At 52.3% G+C, this 13,428-nt stretch overlaps 5 protein-coding genes across 5 annotated transcripts; 2 read left to right on the forward strand and 3 right to left on the reverse strand.

The window, feature by feature from the left end:
* Positions 1-325: 325 nt before the first annotated feature.
* On the forward strand, positions 326-4,448 carry SSK2 (Suppressor of Sensor Kinase (SLN1); the record flags this gene model as incomplete). Its single annotated transcript, XM_053188026.2, has 2 exons — positions 326-3,866; positions 3,919-4,448. The coding sequence occupies 2 exons, from the start codon at positions 326-328 to the stop codon at positions 4,446-4,448; spliced, it is 4,071 nt and encodes a 1,356-aa protein (XP_053053988.1).
* A 552-nt stretch (positions 4,449-5,000) lies between these two features.
* N0V96_003963 (uncharacterized protein) lies at positions 5,001-6,583 on the reverse strand (the record flags this gene model as incomplete). The annotated part of the gene is made up of 2 exons (XM_053188027.2): positions 5,001-6,156; positions 6,570-6,583. 2 exons carry the CDS (start codon positions 6,581-6,583, stop codon positions 5,001-5,003), a joined length of 1,170 nt encoding a protein of 389 aa, XP_053053989.2.
* Positions 6,584-7,372: 789 nt separating this feature from the next.
* Positions 7,373-8,322, reverse strand: N0V96_003964 (uncharacterized protein; the record flags this gene model as incomplete). Its single annotated transcript, XM_053188028.1, has 2 exons — positions 7,373-8,039; positions 8,099-8,322. 2 exons carry the CDS (start codon positions 8,320-8,322, stop codon positions 7,373-7,375), a joined length of 891 nt encoding a protein of 296 aa, XP_053053990.1.
* A 603-nt stretch (positions 8,323-8,925) lies between these two features.
* On the forward strand, positions 8,926-10,033 carry N0V96_003965 (uncharacterized protein; the record flags this gene model as incomplete). The annotated part of the gene is made up of 3 exons (XM_065756984.1): positions 8,926-9,012; positions 9,130-9,857; positions 10,009-10,033. The coding sequence occupies 3 exons, from the start codon at positions 8,926-8,928 to the stop codon at positions 10,031-10,033; spliced, it is 840 nt and encodes a 279-aa protein (XP_065614197.1).
* Positions 10,034-12,658: 2,625 nt separating this feature from the next.
* N0V96_003966 (uncharacterized protein) lies at positions 12,659-13,055 on the reverse strand (the record flags this gene model as incomplete). The annotated part of the gene is made up of 2 exons (XM_053188029.1): positions 12,659-12,768; positions 12,842-13,055. The coding sequence occupies 2 exons, from the start codon at positions 13,053-13,055 to the stop codon at positions 12,659-12,661; spliced, it is 324 nt and encodes a 107-aa protein (XP_053053991.1).
* Positions 13,056-13,428: the final 373 nt, after the last annotated feature.

A 13,428-nucleotide genomic window follows, 5' to 3' on the forward strand; every position in this document is an offset into this window, starting at 1 on the left:
ATACGGTTGCCTCATGTCATCCTAATTTCCGTTCCATTCGCTCCCAAACGGTCGGCTCGCATTGCTCTTCCGTCTTCTGTCGCCTCCCTCAGTCTCCATTGCATGTTGCTGTCCCTCTTTTTCGGACGAGGATCCACAAGCAGCTGCACTGCTGAGCGGCAGACCGAGGCCGTACGCAGTACGCAGACGCAGTACGCAGTAGTCTAGGCGTGAACTGAACGGCTGACCACCACCGTATCGGGACACCCATCGCCTCACCACCAAGGGACCACCCCCCTCCCAACCGATATATACAACCCGACTGCCTCGTCCCCCCACAGCCACAATGTCCACCGAACCCTCCCCTCGTGCTGTTCGATTCTCCAACGGAGACGAAGACTTGCGCTCAGACAAGATCATGCCCCAGCGACCAGTTGCCATCCCCGTCGACTCGGACAATTCCGCTTCATCTGGCGAATTCCAACCCGACGACCCCCACGCACTCGAACGTCAAGATGAACTCGGTTCTCTCGCCAGGTATTCCGAAGGCCATATCGCTGGCTCCATGTCCAACCTCGTCCAGGCCGCCGTAGCCAATGGTACGACCCGCAGTCTACGAAGCAACGCCAGCGACGGCGACGCATCCTATACCAATGGCGCGAGCAAAGTTCAACGGCCCAGCGCTCCCGCGAGGACCCCTTCCAACACATATGCCCCGGCCGCCCACCGCAGGCCGCAGCCTGCTCCTTCTTTCGTCGAATCCGTCCGAGCATCATCGAGAGGTCGTCCCCGGCCCAGCGAAAGGTTCCGCCAGCAAGAGAGGGCATACGTGCAGAGGTTAAGGCAGGATCACAACGATGGTTACCCGTTCGATGGCGGATACGTAAACGGCATCAACGGCATTGGCCAAGGTGCCGACTCCGACTCCGAGGGGGAGACACCCTCATCAGAAGGACCCTTTGACGACAGATACGACCAGGAGACCATCATGTTCTACGGCAACGATGATTTGCAGCCCACAGACGAAGATTTGAAGGACCCGACAAATCGAGAACGACTAGAATGGCACGGCATGCTGGAAGCCGTTCTGACTGGAGACGTCGTCAAGCAAGAAAAGAAGCGGTTGATTGGATCCAACGAACAAGCAGTAGGGAAGAGCGGGCAAAAGGCAGAGCTGTGGCTTGGTATTCGCTCAAAAGTATGTGGAAGACATCTTCCAGTGCAGAGACGAATGGTCGAGGAGGCCCGCGCGACGCTGGACCGCACACTAGACGAGATTATCAATTTCTCCGTCAAGGGCGAGAGCGAAGCTGGAAAGCCACCATACGAACAGGTCAAGGACGTGGTCAAGAAGATTGACAAGGCTGAGAGTCTGTACCCTTCTTGGACCTCGCTGGCAGCTGAGCACCAGTCAGCAAACTCCCCGCTCTTCCATGAGGCGTCCGAATCCATCATTGCCTGGTACAACACCAATGAGATGATCAACACAGAGCTTGCTATTCTCAAAAAGTGGGTTGGAAACGAAGAGCTAGATTTCACTCGGACACGACAACGTTCGCCTGTAGGCAATGGCATCAGCGATGAATCCTCATTCCTCGACCGATTGATGAAGGAGGACGGCTTGAAGTCGCTGTATGACGAGGAGTTTGACGATGAAAAGAACAAAGATGCACACAAAGGCATGTTGCCTGGTATCTCAACCGTCATCACCAAGTCTAAACAGACGCTCATTCGAAATTTCGCTGCCTTCCAAAAGCGACATCTCCCACCATACATCGAGGAGCTGCTTACGCTGATCAGCTTCCCATCCCGGTTGATTGAGGAAATCATCAAGATGCGCCTCGCTTACGCTAAGAAAGTAAAAGAGTCTGCGCAGCAAAATCCGATGATGCAGGATCAGATGATCAACCAGTTCCAGCTTCTTCTCAAGTTGGCTATACGCATCAAGTTGGAGTGCCTAGCTGTGACACAACCAGAACCCGGCTGGGAGCTTCCGCCCTGTATCGACGAGACTTTCGATCAAGTCGTGCTGGACGCTCTGAGGTACTACTTCAAAATGCTCAATTGGAAGCTCAGCGGCAACAAAAACACCTTCAAGGAGGCCGAGTTGCTATTTGCGGAATGGGACTTTGCCAATGAAATTGGTAGCCACCTTCTCGGCGGTGACGTCGAGGTTGCCGAGCAGTTCAGTTCCCTGACCTTCAAAGCTATCAATCGTCTAAGTGTCACATTTGAAAAGGAGCTCCAAGTCAAGCCGAAGGAGAGCACCGCCGAGATGAGCAAGAGATACAAACAGTGCCTAGATTCGGTTCGAGTAAGACAACGAATGCTGCAACGTTTCTCTCGTATGCTGAGTGAAAACTACGAAAACGCGTCCGACTTCAGCATATCCTTCACACCAGAGAAGTTGCAAGAATTTTACGACAGGTTGATCGCATCCGGCCACTTTCAGGTTTTCACGGATCTCTACGAGCAGGAGGGCATATTCATCATAGCTTCGCCCTCATTGATGGATAGGCACGACGCGATTCATTCCATCTTAGGTCTGAGCTCCCCGGAACAGTTTGCGGAAGACCCAAGTGATCCGTATCTGTTGATCCTCCGGCCTGAGAGCAGCCCGCACTGGTTCGGCGACATTGTGCAGCTCTCAGTTCGGGAACGAAACATTGATCTGAAAAAGGGCCACATGAGACTTGTCGCAGCCGCTGCTCAAGCGCGACTCGTCAATGCCAGGAAAGCCTTCATCGATGCCGTCGACATGCACGTCGACCTGGTTGTGGAGCAGAGATCGAATCTGCACAAGGTCAACACACGTCTGATGGAGACTAGACGTGTTGCCTACAAATTGTCCAACAACTTCATGGACAGTGTTGAAATTATTCGGAAGCAAACCGAAGGCAGAGAAGTTCAAGAGCTTATTCAAACTTGCTTTGTCTTCGCAACAGAATTCGGTCAACGTTCTCTCCTTGTCATGGACAGCAACCGAAAGCAAATGAACAACCTCAAGCTGACGAAACTTGCTTTGGATTGGGTAAGCTTCATCTGCGACGACTGCATCGCATCAGATCGAAAGACATTCCGATGGGCGGTCTTGGCTCTTGAGTTTGCCATGGGGATGACCAGAGGCAGACACATCTTGGCTTTAGGCGAAGAAGAATACGCGAGGCTTCGGGCAAAGGTTGCTGGCTGCATGGCCCTTCTCATTTCACACTTTGACATCATGGGAGCGAGATCGAACCTGGCCGCCCAAGCAGAGAAGGAGCGAATTGAGGCCTTGGTAGGACAGTTCAAGCGCTTGGATAAAAATCGCATGCTCGACGACCATGAGGCTTCCAAGTACATCACGGAGCAGCGATTGGAGGAGATCGACAAGGTCGACGACATCAGGAGGGCCAAGGAGGCAGAGAGGCAAGCTCTCGGTCGCGTACTAGAGGGAAACAACGAGGTCGACCGATCGCTAGCCTACCTCTCATCCTCGGCTACCAACATTACGATGCGCTGGCAACAGGGTCATTTTGTCGGCGGCGGTACCTTTGGCAACGTTTACGCCGCTATGAACCTGGACTCGGGTCACTTGATGGCTGTTAAGGAGATTCGTTTGCAGGATCCAAAGCTCATCCCCACCATTGCCGAGCAGATCAAGGACGAAATGGGTGTCTTGGAAGTGCTCGACCACCCCAACGTTGTTTCATACTACGGCATCGAAGTCCATCGCGACAGGGTTTATATTTTCATGGAATTCTGTCAGGGCGGATCACTCGCGAACTTGCTAGAGCATGGCCGCATCGAGGACGAGCAAGTTATCATGGTGTACGCATTGCAACTGCTTGAGGGTCTCGCTTACCTTCACGAAAGTGGCATTGCCCATCGCGATATTAAGCCAGAAAGTAAGTACCATCTACCCGATATTGGTCTAACAAATGTTCTAACAACTTACAGACATTCTCCTCGACCATAACGGTATCATCAAGTACGTCGACTTCGGAGCTGCCAAGGTCATTGCTAGGCAAGGCAAGACGCTTGTCCAAGACCTGTCTTCTTCCAAGCCTAACAAGTCGATGACGGGAACACCCATGTACATGTCGCCTGAGGTGATCAAGGGTGAGAACCCTGGCAGAGCCGGCTCAGTCGACGTCTGGTCGCTGGGTTGCGTCATTCTTGAGATGGCCACTGGTCGCCGTCCTTGGGCCAACCTGGACAACGAGTGGGCCATCATGTACAACATTGCTCAAGGCAACCCTCCTCAGCTGCCGTCGGTCGATCAGCTTAGCCCGCAGGGTCTCGACTTCTTGAAGAGATGCTTTACCAGAGACCCCAAGCACCGCGCATCCGCCGTCGAACTCCTGCAACACGACTGGATTATGACCATCCGCAGCCAGGTTGTAGAGCCGCCTACGCCTAGTGACGCTAGTAGCTCTGCTCAGTCAACGCCCAGCAGTAGGAGCAACACCAACGACGGTTTCTACTAGGGCTAGAAATCGCCGTATGGTGTTGATCACTTCAACTCTATAGACGCATACCTTCAGGAGCCGCAACAGGCACCCCCGCCGTCACAAAGCAGTGCCGATGTGCCAAAATTTCTACTTACGCGAACAAAGGACTAGGCACGATGTAGCAGAGCTGCATCAACACAGCACTTTTATTCTTTAACAACGATACACGACTAAAGTTTTTCTCCTTTTTCATACATACCGGGGAACCCCCAGAAATTGCATCAGCAAAGCGTTCGGAGTCATTTCCTCGAGGGTTCACGTGCTTTTTCTGGTTACAAGGGTTTTCACAGGTATTCTATTGCTATTGGCTGGTTGGGCATAGGAAACCAAGGGGGTTTCTCTTACATGACATACACGAACCTGAATGGAATACATTGGGAAGTTGAACACGAGTATGGCTTAGGAGAGCTATCGTTAAACATGTAATACGAATAATACCCAAAGGCTAGTTTTACCCAGCCGTCTATATGTCATGAAATGTTTCTTTGTGCCCTCTCCTGCCCATCCCTTCTCGAGTTGTTGCGCGTTCTAGACCACCACAGCTTCCGTGATGGAAAACTCATCTTTTTCCGAGTCTAAAATCGCCAGCGTATCCATCGGTAGCGTCACGATGGGCGCGGTATGTCCAATGTCGACATTCATCAAGATTGGGAAACTCGTGCTCGCTCCTAGCCGGCCTTTACACAAGAGACCCTGTATCACGGCCGCGTACTCGGCCCTCTCCCGCTCCGTGTTGTACCCGTAGGCTCGACCGACGACGAGGCCGGCAATCTCGTCGAATACCCCGCGCGCCGCCAGGTCCGCGAACGCCGAGCGGATCCTGGCGAGAGGGTTTCCCTTTGTCATATCGGCCTCTGCGGTCGATGACTCTAGGAACATGATTTTGTCCTTCCAGGTAGGAGGTGATATGCGCGCGATGCCCTGGATGCGGGCTACGACTGTTAGGCAGCCGCCGAAAAGGCGACCTTGTGTGCGGGGGGCACGTCGGAGCCAGGTCCAGGGCGGGGAGGGAGGAGGGTTCTTGGCGTGGTTGAGGTTCGGGTTGAGGGGGAGAGAAAGTAGGGGGTGTGATGGGGGCGTAGTAGGTTGAGCGGGGATTGGTATGGGAGTTGTGGTTCTGGTTGGGGTGCTTAGAGTCTGGAGGAGGTGGGCGAGGTGGAAGTCTTGGAGATATCCGTCGTCTTCTGTCTTGTTTGCTTGCTCTAGGTGGCGATCACGAGAGAAATCGAACGAGGACACGGAGGCAGGCGTGGATGTGACGGCCTCGCCCAACTCCGAGACGGCGCAAGGGCCGTAAAAGGTGCGGAGGCCGGTGAGGGCGCGGAGGGACCAGTGGAGGACCGTGATGTCGGAGTAGCCCACAAAGATTTTGGGGTTCTCTCTGATGAGGCGCTGGAGATCGAGGTCTGCCACGAGGTAGGGGATGAGTTCCGTCGCCGTGGAGCCGCCGACGGTGCAGAGGACCATGTCGACCGTGGGATCGGCGAAGGCGGCGCGGAGCTCGGCGAGGCGGTTGCGGATGCCGGCGGGAATGGGCTCGCCGGCGGAGAGCACGGGGTCGAGGTCTTCGTCTTGGGGGGAGAAGATTGTTGTGACGGTGTAGCCTAGGGAGGAGAGGAGGGTTTGGGAGCGAGCGAGGGCGGTTGGGACGAGGGTGTTTACGCGGAAGGAGGGGAGATGAGGGCTATTTTTGCGTTTGTGGGGAGGATTTTGGGACTAGGGGCGGTGGGAAGGACATTGCGGCTGTTTTTGGTTTTTATTTTTTTTATTTTGGAGTTTGGTTTGGATTGTTCCCGTGATGATGAGTTTGGTGTAAGTGAAAGTTGAGCGTTGATGGTGCGAGGTGTAGTCGGGCCTAGAGACAACAGTGAATGCCGGGTTTTATACAGTCTCGATCAGGAAGCAGTTTTGGTTCGTAAGTATCAGACATACGTAGTCATAACGTAAACCAGCACAATTGTATCCGGATGTCGATGGTGATTTACAATCCGGCCGGCCAAAAAGAAGCCGTCAACGTTGCGACGTTCGGTGTGACTCCCACAAGAACACGCGTTGAATTACGAGGAATTCAGTCGTGGTCAAGCACGCATTCATCACGCAATTGAGTACATGGCTACTGGAAGATAGATGGGAAGCAGGGGTGAAGTGGAGAGGAGACGGTAAGGGACACAGTTGGTAGTCGTCCGAAGTCACGTCAGCACATGCCCCGGCCCCGAGAGGGGAAAGGTGGGTGCGAACCCCACCTCGGCCCGGGGGTGTCTTGTCGGTCGGCCGATTGCTCCGGAAGTGGGGTATTTTGGCCGGCGTGTGTGATCGTAGTGACCCCGGCCCAAGAGCAGAACTCTTGGTGTCTCCATTACGGTAAAAAGCTTCAATATTCTTCATTGAAGCATTCTCAGAATCTTGAATGACTTCCTCGGCCCCGTAACCCTGGTTGGTAGTTGTTGTTTTCAAGGTGAAGAACATGACGCGACGGCTTCAACGCCGTTGACCCTTCAACCCAACCAGCCATCACACATGGTTCCAACTACTCCGAGTCATGCGTAACTGTCATAAAAGAAGGTATATAGTTAGTCACTCGGTGTACAACATCAACCAGAAATTGTGGGAATAGCTACCCTTTGGTGGTCACTTACACAAGGCTCGCGTCTCTTGAACTCAATTGCAGATGGCCTTATACGTTGAGGGAAAGTTCAGGCATAGCTCATGCCGAAAGGCTCAACTTATGTAATTACCGTATGTGTCAGAGAGGACTTCATACTCATACAAGAGCGGATAGAGACGTTTGCAAGCTTGATGTCATGATATTGCTTCTAGAATCTTCCCAACATTTAACTTAGTGCTCCTACACGTGCCCACGGCAAACGGCACCAGACGGCTCGAAGCTTCGGTCGAAAAACTTAGACATCCTCAGTTACAAGCTTACGATGCGCGTATTTCTGCCTTCCGCGCCAAGTCCTAGCAACGCGCATGGCTCCGAGAACAAGAGCAACGGCAACGGCACCGCCACTGAAGATGGCCCATTGTGACGGCCAGCTCCAAAGGTTGCCCAGACTCCTCTCAGGTCCGCACTTTCCCGTAAACATGGTTTCCTCGTACAGGGGACATTCCTCGTTGATCACGAGAGACTCGCCCGGGTTGGGAAACTTCACACAGCTGCCTTTGTTCTGTGTCCAGCAGCCGTTGCCGTTATTTGCCTCGAACACGAGGGGTGCCTGATCAAACTTTGCCGCCCGCTCCTGTTCGGTGACGTCTGCGTTCGTCTCCTGGCCCAGAACCACTATGGGAGCGCAGTTCATAAACATTTCGGGAACGCTCCAGCGGCCGTACCATGTCCACGCCATAACGGCCGGTCCCACGGGCAGCCAGTCCGGGACGGTGAAGTTGTAGAGGCTGGGCAGGACGACTGTGGGCGAGTCTCCGTAGTTGACCTCTGTGAGGTTGCGAATCGGACACCCGCCCTCGATGGAGTGGATGACCCTCCATTGGCTCTTCCTTGTGGGCTTGAGGTCCCTTGTCACTGAGATTTGGCACGAGCCGCCGCCGTGGGAAGCGCCTCCCATGGCTCTGTGTAAGTCGTCAACACGCGTACTTCAAGTAGCAACCTGTCCAAATGGTTGACTTACTGCAAGTACTGCTTTGAGCCCCTTTCCCAGATGTTGGCTACGCCGGACCAATCGTAATCCACTTCGCCCTTACATGGCCAGTCTGATCCATCGTTGGCTACTGGGCCGTTGTCCCGGAGTTGACTTGGGAAGGGAATGGGGTTCTGCATGAGCGTGTGGCTATCCACTCCGACTGAAAGAAGGAGCAGACATGCCATTAGACTTGTTGATAAGGATTGGGCCATTTTGTGTAAAGGTTTGTCTACAGACTGTTTGGGCTGTAGAGAAGAAGCTGCTTGTCTCGATTAAGTCAGGACTTTCGTGTTGGCCACGACTACATAAGGTAAAGAACGGAAAAGCAACCACCCAAGTCTAGGCCACTTTCTCTTTTCAGATTATACTTTTGTCTCGCGCGATAAAGGAGGTCACTGTCGCCGTTTCAAGAACGCTGTTCTGGATCACCTCAACGTCGTACCACGCAGTATCCCCCCCCCCCCCCCCCCCCCACACCGCCGTCAACGGCGGCAAAAGAAGATGGCGGTGAAGTGGTTTAACGATTCATGTTGTCGCATCTAAGGGTCCGTCTAGTTCGTGATGCTATCCCTGACCACCTGCATGCCGGGTTATGTTTCCACTATATGTCGATCAAGAGTGGCAACCGGTACTGAGGGGATATCAGAAGGGTCCAGATTCACGGAGTCCCCGCTTCGGAAGACTTCCTAAAGGGGACGACGTTTTTCGCAGTGCAAAAGACACAAGGTGACAAAACTTTGAAAGCTGCTGTTAGATCAAATTTTGCGAGATTGAAGTTGTATTCTGCGATTCGCAAAGCAACTCACAAAGCGAGGATGACGGCCTCATGTTTTCGGGCGACCGTTGGCCGCCTGGTTGCCTTGGGCACGATTTTTACGTTTGTGACTTTTCAGTATATTGCAGTAAAGTCGAAGTCTCAACTAAGCTCCTACGAAATTATCCTACAACTCATTTCTTGCATCCTCCTGTGTAACTTCTTAGTCGTCGTTGCGCGGTGGGCTGACTATGAACCCATCCAGGGGCTCAAGGACAATGACCGACTGCCATTCATCAACGTTATCATTCCCGCATACAACGAGTCGGAGTTTGTGAGAAACTCAATATCCTCCGTGCTATCCTCAGACTATCCTAGAGACAAGGCCCATATCATTGTCGTTGACGACGGCTCGACGGATGATACCTGGTCTCACATACAACACGCACTTCCACCAAAATCTTCACCTCAATATACAACAATCCGGCACGAGATCAACCGTGGAAAACGCCAGGCTATGCTCACAGCTTTTGAAGTGGCCAACAACGAAATACTCGTGACTCTGGATTCCGATACCATTCTCGACAAGCATACTCTCCGGAACTTGGTGAGCCCCTTAGTCCTCGACAGCGACGTTGGGGGCGTCGCCGGACACCTCTCCGTCTTCAACATCCAATCTCAAGGATGGGATAGCTTCATCCCTCGCATCCTTGACTGCCTCTTTGAACAGACCGGCAACATCCCGCGAGCGGCGCAGTCGAAACACGGGTTCATCACCATTCTCCCAGGCGCCATCTCCGCGTTTCGCAGAGACGCCATCCTACCGCACACCAAAGCTCTTGTGGACACGAGATTCCTCGGGCGTCCGATGAGGCATGGCGAGGACGTCCAGCTCACGATGGGACTTTTACGTGATGGCTGGCGTCTCAAGTATCAGAGCAATGCTGTTGGATACACAGTCGCGCCAGAGACGTTTGTCAAGGCTTTCCTCATGTACGTTCGCTGGGAGAGGAGCAACCATACCTATTGGATGCTCGGGCTTGTTCGTCTAGCCTTTCGCGATGCGGCAAGGTTCTTCACTCGGTGCTTTGCTCGTCCGTGTTCGAGCGAGCCCGAGCTGCTGCTGCTGCCTCGGGACCTGGAGAAACAAGGCGGCAGGAGAGAGGTGAATGCCCGAACGCCGGACTATCATCCCATGCTGATGATTTTCTGCGCGGGGTTTGCCAACTTTTCATACTTGAGTATTGTGATTTCGTGGCTACGGGGCTTCTACTTCTCTCCGTGGGTTACATTTATGAATCTGGGTTGTCTCGTCGTCTTTGCCACTTGGTTCAGTACTCTGTTGTTGGCGGATGCTCTTCATGAGAGCGAGAGTGACATGGCTGTCGGAGGGGACGTCAAAGAGTCGGACGAGACTCGGGTACTAAGGACCGAGGGTTCGTACTCAAGATTGAGGAAGAAACTGCAGTATTCTTGTTTCTCTACGGTTGCCAACTTCACATTTGTCTGTTGGGCTTCTGTAATTGGATTGCTTACACTGAGGAGTCAGAGTTGGTTGACAAGGTGATGGTGTCTGCGGTAGTGGATACGACTTCTTAGACAGTAAATCAAACAATCTACGCTCATGCTATACTTTCCGGAAGAATGTTTACGAAAACGTATAGAGATTTGTCTTGGATCCAAAAGAGGAAAGAAGCCGATCAAGCAGATAACACTCTACCCGCCACTCATTCTGAGAAAAGCAGCCAAGCAGAAAACAATCTACCCGCCACCCAGTCTGAGAAAAGCAGCGGAGTCAGAAGACAGAACCAGAAAGTTTTGGCGCCTAATCCCCTGCCATTTCGCCATCGAACAACGGCATTGCCGTGTACAAGAATATCACAGTCTTCTAGCCTCCTGCAGTCCAAGCTGAAAAATGCAAGTGACGGTTTCGGGTTCATCCTTTTTACGGCAGGTATTAACAAGCAAGTCGGGGCGCCCAGCCACCGGCGTGGCAACGGAGGTTACACTGGACCCCTACACAGTAGACCGGGATCCGTAAGCTTATCCGCGGTGGCCAGTGAACAGTCTGGAACCCATCATCTCAGGGCTTACTTCATTTATTTAGAGTTTCGGGCCGGCATAGAGGGGGGACGTGGCCAAGCGATGCTGCCGCGTGGGATGCAACACAACATGGCGACAACGGAGAGAATTACAAAACACGTGTGAGCTGGGATCAGTTACTGCTGCTTGGGCAATAATACAGATATTCTGCCGCGAGCAATGCCGAAGGGATGGGGGTAAGGAGGTGGTGACAAGTGAACGGGGGCAAACCCGCCTCTGAGGCCTCTCGCTCAAATGCATTTTCCCAAGAGTTCGTGGTTTCCTGATCCAAAACTCCGATTTTGCTCATGGGCGTATCGGGATCAGCACAAAGACCAAGATGAGTCTCCGTATCTTGTCAAAACACGGCCAGGTCATCCGCAAATGTACAGTAGGTAACGTAGGCATTCTATACAGCAGCCACACCGAAATCTAACTTGGATTGAAGATTCCAGGCACGGTAGCATTTACATTTGACGACGAATCGTGGACAATAAAAGACGATGTCCTGGCGCTGTTTTCCCAGCGAAATGCACAAGCTTCCTTTTTCCTCCGTAGCGCTCCATGGACCGCGGATGTCATACAAGACGACGGCGGCGAATCTGCAGTACAGAGGCTGCACGAAAATGGGCATCTGATTGGATTCAGCACCTCGAGTCGTCATCCTCACAGCGGCGTGGAACACGACGACCTGCTCAAAGCCCGCCAGAAGATTTCCACGGTTCTCGGGGCCTCATCTCTCTCTGAAGGTCTTCGACCACAGTACATTTGGTCGTCCCCGATCGATTGCACAGTACGGAACGGCTGCGTCGAAAAGCTGACGATAAATGGCCAGCGATTGGTACTTTGGGATGGTAGACTAGGGGACATGAGTAACAACACGGAGACTACGCTTCTTCTTGAAAGACTACAAGCGGCAGACCCTGGGCGAGATTCTTTTCTCATTCCAATACGAGGAGTTCGGAAAGAGACTAATCACAGCATCGGTGATCTACTAGATGGGTTCCTGCAGAAGGGCTTCCGACCGGTTACTGTAGGAGACTGTATAAATGACCCAAAATACTTCTGGTACTTAGATCACTTGGGACACCCAGCGACGGGCTTATCGTTTGGGCGCAACGGTGTAATATCACCCGGCACGTTTCTCAGTCAAGTTCGATGGAGCGGGATACTGGCTGTAATTTTCTTGGAGTTGATGGCCCTGTCTTGCCTGTTTTGGGCTGTTTGTCGATATAGAAAGATCAAGTCACACCAACGCGTAGTTCAATGATGATGCATTACGATTGAGTCAGAGAAGAATCGAGCTTCCAAAAGGTGTCGGCACGCATACCTTACGGACCAGACTTACACGTTATAATCTCATCAAGATCAGGGATCACTCGCGAAGCTAGGCAACAACAAACTAATCAGAATGGTCACTTCCTCCGCGATGTATAAAATAAGTTGTTCAATTTATTTCACGGCAGATTATGTACCCAGTGATACTAACTTCTTAGTCTGAGAGAATGCAGAGTCTAAGCCATTGATTGTTCCTCAACTCACAGAAATTCTGACCACTGAACACCTAACAGATGGCACTAGTTTTTAAAAACGGCTTCTTGTGTGTGCGAAGTCTATGTGCCCTTCACTCTAATGCCGTAACAAGTATCCCCATCCATCTTCTCCTTCCGCGGTCAAGTCTTAGTTACATGTGCCCTATAACCTGCAACCCATCACTCGCACTCAACACGAACGGACCAAACACCCTTCAAAGAATGGCACTGCCTGGTGCTGAAAGCAGTAACCGCACTGCCTCGGCAGTTTCCGTTGTTGTATCCTCTCACTATTTCCATAGTTGTGGTTAGATATTTGTGTTTCTCTCTTTGTTCCCGGGTTCAAGGGCTGTGTTGTCTTACTTTTGCACTTGGTGTCATAGTCAATGACCTTCATGCCCCAGTCGGTGCTGTAGAGGGCGTGGCACTCGTTGGCGTTCCAGTCCAGGTTGCCGCCGCCGGACGAGGAGCAGTCCGTCTTGCCGTACTTCTTGACTCTCATGTCGTAGGCCGCGGCGGCGGGGGCGAAGATGGCGCAGGCCGTGGTGGCGGCGGTGAGGATGTTGGTGATGAGCATTTTGGAAAGTGGTTCTGTTGAAAGTTGAAAACTGAGTTGGAGTTTGGAACTCTGAAGTTTGATCTGAAGAAGTAGTAGTTGTTGTTGTGAGTTGATGAGGGAGAGAGGTTATGAAAATAGAGGGAAGAAGACGTGTTTATATATCCCAGAGGCTTGCAAGACTAGACGCTGGTCATCTACACTTCACTCTTCGTCTCGTATAGGAATCTGAGCCTGTGGATACTTCATGATAGCTAGATCAATAGTTCTTGACGACTTCCCGTACATCTTCAGCCCTGCCCAGCCCTGCCTACATTGATTTCGCCTCTTACACGCCGGGCAAAAAAGTGACAACTCGACTTTTAGGTAATAGTATTCTCAACACATCGTCAAG

This window comes from Colletotrichum fioriniae (assembly GCF_027942845.1).
Source record: "Colletotrichum fioriniae strain IMI 355084 chromosome Unknown scaffold_4, whole genome shotgun sequence".
In the NCBI taxonomy this organism is placed as follows: domain Eukaryota; kingdom Fungi; phylum Ascomycota; class Sordariomycetes; order Glomerellales; family Glomerellaceae; genus Colletotrichum; species Colletotrichum fioriniae.